Raw genomic sequence first — 9,323 nt, forward strand, 5'->3', positions numbered from 1 at the left:
AACTATAACTCTGGTCAGTTTTTCTCAACTTATTAACATCTGTATAATAAGAGGCCAGATTTCAGCCTTTCAAACTGTAAACTTCAGTTTATACAACATTAGGAACTTCACTCACTGAGTTTTTCAGTATCAGCTAACACATCCATCCTTTCACATACAAGCAACCAAGGTACATGCAGACACCATCCTTTAATGCACATTGAACACAAACAGTAAAGATGAGTACACCAATTAGAATTAGAATTACCAGACTAGGAAATCCCAGTACACACTGCACAGCTCCACCATACCAAATTAGCTCGCAATCAGAAAACACACAATTGAGTCAATATCACTTCCTGGAGGCAGCCCACAGAAACAGAGTGGCACAAAACAAAATAAGAGTAAAGTTGTGATGACAACATGTCCATATTCTTATCGCAAATACAGATAATTCAGGCATATGCAGCCCCTGTCCTATGATTGACAGCACCAAAGGTTTTAGGCAACACCTCATCAACAATCGATCACTAAATATCACAAAATGCATGCCAAGCCATGTGAAAGCCAACTTACAAATTGGCCTTTTAAGCCTCTAAATGACTGTTTGGTGACTTGGTTTTCGGCTTTTGAGTATGTAGGTTGCTTTGCTTCATAATGGCCCCACAAGGGTAGTGACTATTCTCTCAATTCATAGTAACAAAACGTAACATAACACTGTGTACACCACAGCAGCCTACAAACCAGTGCTTAATTTGTGCTTGTTGTTTCCGGTGCGGGGCACCTGCACTTATTTTTGAGGGCCGGCGCTTATCTGCCTCAAGGATTTGCTGCGAGCAAATGACGTGTGTGGGAAAGACGGAGGAAGTGAAAAGTGAAAAAGCGTCACAAAGGGAGAAAGTAGAAAGCTGCAAGAGTGAGCTGAAGTGGCACGGAGTGGCTTTAAATGGATTGGAGATGCCCGACATGGTTTCAGGATTACACCGCTTGAGTATTCCATGTTCCCACATTTAATTGCAGCAGCTGTGTGTTTAAGAGGAGGGCTTTGGGCACCGGCACGTTTTTATTTACAAAGTAAGCACTGCTACAAACCCTCCATTCCAGAAGGGATGAGCTTAACAGGGAGGTAGTGTCTGAGCTCCACATAAATATAAACATGAGGACTAGACCCATACGTTAAAATTACAAACACAAATAGATGGACTTCCCTACAGCCTTTTACTGTCCAGCAGAACCCCCAAATTGTTAATCTCTTCCAATCCATCAGAAAAACTCAGCAGTCAAATCAGGCCGAAAAATGTACCAGCTTTTAGTGTAGATCTCTGGAAGATGCTCTATAGTGAAAGTTCATAATACACTCTGAATGTGATGCACAGTTAAATCAAAACAGCAAATTGTTTTCCAAAATTTGGATGTGCAGCAGTGGGTAGTGTTCTCTCTTGTAACTGTTTATTATCGGCCTGAAATTAGCTTCTCCCAAAACTGAATGAAGTTCCGCAGCGCAATATCAAATGGCTTCTCAAAACTTTAACTCAAATAAACACATGTCCAAAGACCATTTTTTCTGTGTTAAAACTTTATATTTATTACAATTTCCTTCTTGTCAATTAAAAGTACTTGATGACATCTACGTAATTTATTGCATTGATCCGTTGTTGATTCAGATTTGGTGGTTAAACAATAAACTCCATGATCACTCATATTTATCTAAGGTGCATCACCCACTGCGCCAGCTGAACTTACATTGCTTTGTTTGATCTGATCACCCGTATCTGTAATGATCAGTACAGCAGTCATCTCATGACATAAAACACTTCTTGAACTACTGCTACAAACCGTGGGTCAGGAAAACAAATTTCAAATTATGGGTTGGCTTTACCAATGATCAGCAAGTCTTTAGCCTCCAATCTGACTTGCTCGTCCCCTCCTTGGATCCTGGTATAAATAAAGGCTCATCTCATTAAAGGAACCTCATTTGCCAGTAATCAAAGATATTGCACTCCCCTTTTAGATCACAAGACTAAGTAATTCCACATTTAGGAAAAATATACACTTGTTTCACTGGTTGATGAGACCTTCCTGTCTCCTCAACCAGTGACCACAGGCTTCACCTGCTGCAGACTATTATTCAATTTCCAGTGCAAGAGGTGTCACAAAATCTAATTTCATATCAGACTTAAGTTGTCTATAGCAGACCAGTCCCATCCACACAATTATTTTCAGCATATTCAGAATCCAAGCCCTTACTGTTAACTGGACAAGCAGTGGAATCACAGGAGAATGTCTAAGCAGCAGCTTCAAGGAGACATAAGTTCCTTGTATGCCAAGCAGGCTTACCCAGCAGATTCAAGCATATCTGTATCTATAAGTCAAATCATAAGGTAGGCTGGATGTGTTTCAGCAGGAGAATTCAAGTGGATGGCTTGAGCAGGTTCGCACGTTTTTTTTCTTTCCACAAGACAAACAAGAAGTCCTTAAAAGGTTATTTTCAGGTCTTGAACTACGGTAACAGTGGATGATCCAGAACATTTAAGGGAAATGCAATATGGTGTTGGAAGAGGACAACTAGCCAATCCTAAATTATTTCACAAACTCCCACTTTTAGTACAATCTGATGTCACAGAAGTATTAAGGGATTTAATTTCAGGCAGCAGGCATCCTAAAGGAAATAGAGACCAATTTCCAAACTGAATCCTCTTTACTGCTCTTATCATCTGTAAAAACGAAATCTCTCCTTCAACACTGGATTTAAATGCTATAATCTCAGTTATCAGTGGTGATCTGGGTCAAATAGTGACATTGGAGGTCTTCCAGACAACGGAGAGCAATGAACTCCTCAGATGGAACCACAGTAGATGGCGGATGCCCGAGAGAATTACTTGTAGTTTTTTAGCCCCCCCCCCTTTGCCTGGGATACATTTTAACATTGCCCCTGTAACAAAGTGTGAGACAGGATCCCTTGAGTCGCAACAAACTGGGGAAACATGTATAACCTCTTGGGTGACCTGCCAGAAATACAGCACTATACACGTGTTCAATCCTACAGTCTAACTGCTGCCAAGTCTTTTGTACCAAGACATGGTGTGGAACTCAAGACCACAGTGGGTCTGAAAACGGTTGCTTCACTGAGGGCCTCATTTACAAGACCTCTGTGCCACTGTTGCATCATTTTATTTATGCAACGGTGGTGCAAGCAGTGATCTAAACTGCTCCACATGTACAAACTGGTGCATTGGGACAAATGCTTCAGTTTGTAAAGGTTTGTGTCACGTTATACCTGCACCAGGTGTAATGCATGCAAGGTAGGCATTCCCACGGGAAAAGCCATGCAGATCTGATGCAATGAAATTTACATTTCACTGCATCATTCTGCAACTTCACAGCGTTAGAATTTTAGCACCTGCTCAGAGCAGGCGTAAAACGGACACACTGGCTTTTCTCAATGGGAGTCTCCTGGTATTGCTCGAGTAGCGTAATTTGTTTGACGCTAGTCCAGCAATGCATGAGTTTAGTGCCACAGATGCCTCAAAATTTCTGACGCATCTGTTAAAATGGGCACTATCGAGCTCGGCATTGTAAATACAGCTCATCCATGGCGTCGTAGGGGGTCATAGGCCATCATACGAAACCTGGCATATCGGAGGCCATGCTTCAGATTCTTGTAAAGGAGGCGCTGTGCTTCTGGAGCAGTGAGAATTTGGTACCATAGGACCTCTGAACTCCCAGGCACCTCCCTTTAACCATAAGAAATGGATTCGGCTTTAACTGATGACCAATTGCTTTCATGCTCCCTGGGATTGGCTACTTACATCATTTGAATGTAGCCCATTAGGGCAGTTACCACACAGAAGGTAGATGTCCCTGAAGATGGTCGTCAGCAGCCTCACAGACAGGAAGGGATCTTGGTGCCTTGTCTTCACATGTCTAATAAGTGACGTACTCAGCATCTTCTGTAGTATAAGGGTATCCTTTTTTCTGCTTCCATGCCATTGTGCCCCTGAGCCTTCTAGTAAGGTGAGGTACAGTGGTCACTATGCACTGTTTTCAGTCCCACCACGAGTTGGCTTTCTACTAACAAACTGAGAAAGGAGATGGCTAAGATTCATGAGTATCCTACATTTTTATGTTTTAAGTAAGAGGTTAAATAGATGTTTCAAGAAAGCCAGCCGGGGTACAAAGACAGACCTGCGCTCAAATGCAGGCGTGACAAACAAAATATTATATGTTCGCACATTTAATTGCAGGACACTTACAATATGGCGGCAAGAAATCATAACATCAACAATTAGAATGAAAGAGTGTTTTGGACTATGCAATAGGAAAGGTGGGGAATTAATTGGTGCTTTATTTTAACAGCAGTTAATTTTTATTGAAGCGTTATTTAAATTGAAGCATGTTTGTCATATCTGCAAAGCTCCCAGACATCCAGACGGAATGTGGTTTTAAACGTAGGTAATATGACCACTTTCAGAAAGGAAGCGCATGTATCATCATGTCGGTGTATATTCTTAATAATATGTTTAAACCAATGGCCTCCTAAACAAAGGTTTCAGCAGTATGCCTTGTTCCATTAGTGCAGAACAACCAAGTTGCTGCTGGACTTGGGGACTAGGGTGTTTATCTTTGGTAACACCATCATTCATTTCAGTGGGATATATATGTTGGTATTTACATGGAGTAAAAATGGGAAGCAATGCAGAGATCTGCACCGAGAAAGATTTGAAGACAGCTTGAAATCATGTAAAACGACTGAGATTCTACACATTTGTATTTGGAGTATAATTCACGTATCGATGATTGCTATAACAAAAGACAGTTATGTGGTTTTCCCAGAATATCAGGATTTTGGGTCAAGTGCTGAATCTTTATATAGATTCCAAAGTAAGGAACGCAGTGGCAGATTGGGCAGATTTATCAGGACTTTTTTGCCGCAAAGTCACACAAATTAATGCAAAGTGGCCCAAAGTCATTACAAGGCGTTTATTTTCAGCGCAAAACGGTTCTGCTTGAAAAGTGGCTTTTTTAGTGCAAATAGTAATTTTTGCTACTTTGCATCAAGGGGACAGTCCAGTGCCCCATGGTTTTTCATGCAAAGCCTCTTCTACTAAAACTGATAGACTGGTTTTGCATCAAAAAGTAACAGCTCCATGAAGCAGGCACAAATTTGAAGAAATCATTTTATTTCTCCTAATATTTCATACATTGCACGTGTGCTGCACTATGCCGCACATATCCAATGTGTGGAACGTTTTAAAGTTTCTCTAGACATAGGATTTTGTACATGAAGGGCCCTTCCAATACAAAACCTATCCTACGCATCATGCACATACCTTTCCCTCCACTAGCGCAAAAAGGGGCTGCCTACCATGGTGCAAAGAAAGCAACAGAACGACCTTTTTATTTAATATGGCTCTGCCCTGCTCTGTTCCACTAGTACAACAGGCACCACAAGGTTGATTGGTGCTGTCCATTGTGCCATCATTTAGTCAATTAGGCTGCCAGAGATTTACCTTGAGTTTGGCAGATGCAGGACATCTGCCAAAACGTGTTGGATGTTGTGTCAACCCTAGTTAGAGTGAATAAATGGCTGTACACTCCATATAGTGGGGGCGGGAATGCACTATTTTTTGAGGATGTCCCAAATCTGGCAAACTGTAAATAAAGCTTTAGACATTGGACACCAATTCACATTACATACCAATACCACCCTAAAGGTATAGTTACCAGATGACTCCGTATTATCAAGACAAACAGCTGAGGCCTGGAGTTTTCATTTAACAATCCAAAAACATTCAGAGAGATGTAGTCTTGGGGTATCCAATTGAAGTAACACACTCGAAACTTCAAGACTGGAACATCACGTCTTGGTTATACGGAGACTACTGGTTGCCTTTCCTGAAGCCTTTTCAGTTAGGACGATGCACTCAAAGTGGGCCAATCAGAAGCCAAGGTACAGTGTGCCACTGAGAACAAAAAAAAATGTGTTCTGTTACCTTTTCGAAGAGCACATTGTGTCTATTTTCACTCACAATAGGTTTGGCGTGGAAGGTCCTAAAGCAACCTACATGGGAGACTTTACTGAAATGCGAACCATGAAACGATCAGATGAGAGATTTGAAGAACACATGACGAATGGTGGTACCACTTGATCTGACTGTGCTTATATTACAACACTACTTCAGTGGAGGTCTTGTGGTACTGGAAAATATGCAGAATCCACTGCAATTAAACATTAAGTGGCATATTTATGAGAAGAGTTTGGTCACTCTTGCACCATGCAACGTGGTGCATGCGCAATGCAAGCCCAAAATGCAATTTATCAAGCCACGCAAGGCGTCTTTCGCACCCCTGAATGGCTTGGTAAATCTGGAGTAACACAGTGCAAGTCAAATCAGTGTATTGCGTTACTCTTCCCCAGGGAGTTGTTCCATGTGTGTTGTATTGGAGTTCCCACGTAACACCCATGTATTTTGACGCATTCCCAAATTTACCAAAAGTAGCACACCTGGAAATGAGGCAAAATGCTACGTCTTCGCCGGTGGGGGATAACGAGGATAAATATCTTTATTTATCCTCGTTGCTTGCTCTTTCTAAAAGTGCTGCATTCTGCAGCACACATAGAGAGAGGAAAATGCCTCTGGGGATTGGTTTTGTGCACAAGGGTGCCTCTTCCTGCACATAAACAATTGTCCTTACAACGCAGGCACCTGCAAGGGTGCCTAAGTTGGCGCTGGGCAGCCAAAATAGTGCTAGAGCAGGAACAAAGGCAGGAATGTGCATATTCTTTTAAATACGGTGCATTCCTGCCCTTCCCCTGCCATGAAGCACAGGACAGCAAGGTGACTTGCTGCCCTGCTCTGGGTGACTTTATTGTAAATATGCCACCAAGTTTGGGGAAAGTTTCCAAATCAGGATTAAGACTGTCTGGCAATACATGGTACTTGTACGAGCAGAAAATAAGCTGCTGGCACGTCAGTCAGGATAGAATACTTTCAGAAAGTTCAACAGGTTCCACCGTTCCACCAGGTGGGATGCATTTATTTGTATTTCACAACCAATGAGAACTTTCCTGGAGCAGTAGTGGCATTATTCTGACACTGAACCAGGGCAGCCAAAATGTTAAAATGTGTTCTTATTCATGTTTTTATCCCCCTTTCAGGATTCTTGGTATGAAATGTCTCCGAAGAACAACAGATATGGAAATCAGCCTAAATATTAAGAATACAAGCAAGATCTGTCCTTAAGCGCCATATGCTGTACACAAGAAAAAGAGGATGGCAATCTACAAACGATTTCATATATATACTTGATACCGATCAAGGGAAAAAAGTAACCTTGTCAGCACAAATAAATGTTTGTCAAAACAAGGAAGCACAAATGCATGGACAGGTGATTTTATGTGCAAGGGTTGTACATAATAACACCCCCATCTGGTCACCATTTAACCTCACACTTTGGACAGAATTACTTTAGCACTTTCTATCAGGATTTGGGTTTAATTTAATGTACAGAATCTTCTCCTGATGAAGAAGAAAACTAAATATGATACAAATGACATAGGTTGATTTGATTTCTCTAAGATTTGATATAACTATTATTTAAGAAGCTTTACTCATACAATTCAATTGCCAATTATTTTATTCTGAGTCAGAAGAGATGGCCATTTGTTAGCTATGTAAAATTGTGAAAAAACTTGATTTACCTTTGCTCAATCATAACAATCACCTTCCTGAATCTCCTTCCTTAAGTATAACAATCTTAGCTTTTGACTCAAGCAGTGTTTAGAGCTCAAATATTTCAAGAAAAGCTTTTTTTTCAAAAGGTGCAGCTCAAATGAAGTGTGCTGTTATGTTGGGGCAGCATTGTTAAATTGATTCTGTAGGGCAACTATGTATGTGAGTCTCTGCATGGAAAACATGAATCATAACTATCAGCCTCCACTAGTTTTTATTGGATCCTGGGTGAGGACTTCAGAGGGGACTACTAGAATCGCACATGCCGTGAAGTTGTAATAGGTAACTCTGCTACCCCATTGGAGTTGCCAATGCAGAGACATCGAGTAACCTGCGGAGCCGAGTTACTGGTTAACCCTGAATGTCTGAGAATTAGGAATTACCATGGGAATCAGTATTCTGGTCATGACTCTGGTAGTTATTTCTCATTTCTCCTCAGTATAGACTCTATCTGGTTATAACAGACTAAGGGCCTGATTTAGAGTTTGGTAGATGGGTTGCTCCATCACAAATGTGACGGATATCCCATCCGCCGTATTATGATCACATTATAGCCTATAGAGATCATCATATAATGGAGAGGATATCTGTCTCATTTGTGACAGAGTAACCCATCCACCAAACTCTGAATCAGGCCCTGAGTCTCTTGGAGAACGAAGCAAGACCTGCGGAGGTGACATGGATCTTGTAATTACAAAGGAGCCAGTAACTACCACCACCGGTCCCATGGGAATTAAAAGTGCATTTGGAATGAGGCCACTGATCAGCTTCCTTCAAATAGATTTCGTAATGTGAATAGATGTCTAAAAAGTGCAAAATGAAGATTTGAAATATATATGTGTCCTTTTCCTTGCATCTAAAAAATTTGAGAACAAATAATCAAAATGTAACAAAGTTGAATATAATAAACAATTTATCTTTTTTAAATATAATTGTATGCTATGAATTTTTGTGGTACAACTGCTAACATAGTAAAGGGACCCCTATCCTCATTAAAATCAGTTTTGACTTTTTCTATTTCAAAAACTTAACTTCAATAAACTTGTTCTCATGGCTAATTTGACTTATTGTGATCTTGTATCAAAAGTTCCCTAAATAATATATGGTGCTACTTATTGATGGCAAGAGGTCAGTATGGAACGTGATGAAATAGAAGGTCAAGTTGGAGTAGGATTATTAGGGTTGTGCACTGTGACTCTAGTTCAAGCAGTGAGACCGGAGCTGTCCCTGTACCTTATGAGGCATCATCTTAAAATCTATCATGTTGTACGATTTGTATTAAACTGCCAGGGGAAATCTACTAAGGTTTCTGTAAAAATATGTCACTATCCTCTACAGAGACTTGGGTTTCACTCTTGGATTTCACCTGAAAAAATACCAGGAAACTCTAAAATATATGCTCACCGAAAATGGAAATGAATTAAGTCGTTCTTGCGGCAGTTTCTATTTGAAACTATAATATCTTATCCTAGCAATTTCCTCTAGGAGAGTTTGGATTGTCACGGCCTTATCTTTACACCACGTTCACGTCTGAACATTAGCATAAATTCCTTTTGTTTTTTATAGGACAGCTATCTCCTTGATAATTAAGGTTGCCAGCAAAAAACAGAA

General features: G+C 40.6%; 1 protein-coding gene across 3 annotated transcripts in view; it reads left to right on the forward strand.

Moving 5' to 3' along the window:
- MUC13 (mucin 13, cell surface associated) overlaps positions 1-8,770 on the forward strand; it is a 648,793-nt gene extending 640,023 nt beyond the window's left edge. For all 3 annotated transcript variants that reach the window (XM_069224633.1, XM_069224634.1, XM_069224636.1), the window contains one exon: positions 7,139-8,770. In XM_069224633.1, the coding sequence (XP_069080734.1) occupies positions 7,139-7,198 (60 nt within the window). In that variant the 3' untranslated portion in view covers positions 7,199-8,770. The remainder of the gene's footprint in view (positions 1-7,138) is intronic.
- Positions 8,771-9,323: the final 553 nt, after the last annotated feature.

The sequence above is a fragment of the Pleurodeles waltl genome, chromosome 3_1, assembly GCF_031143425.1.
Source record: "Pleurodeles waltl isolate 20211129_DDA chromosome 3_1, aPleWal1.hap1.20221129, whole genome shotgun sequence".
Classification (NCBI taxonomy): Eukaryota; Metazoa; Chordata; class Amphibia; order Caudata; family Salamandridae; genus Pleurodeles; species Pleurodeles waltl.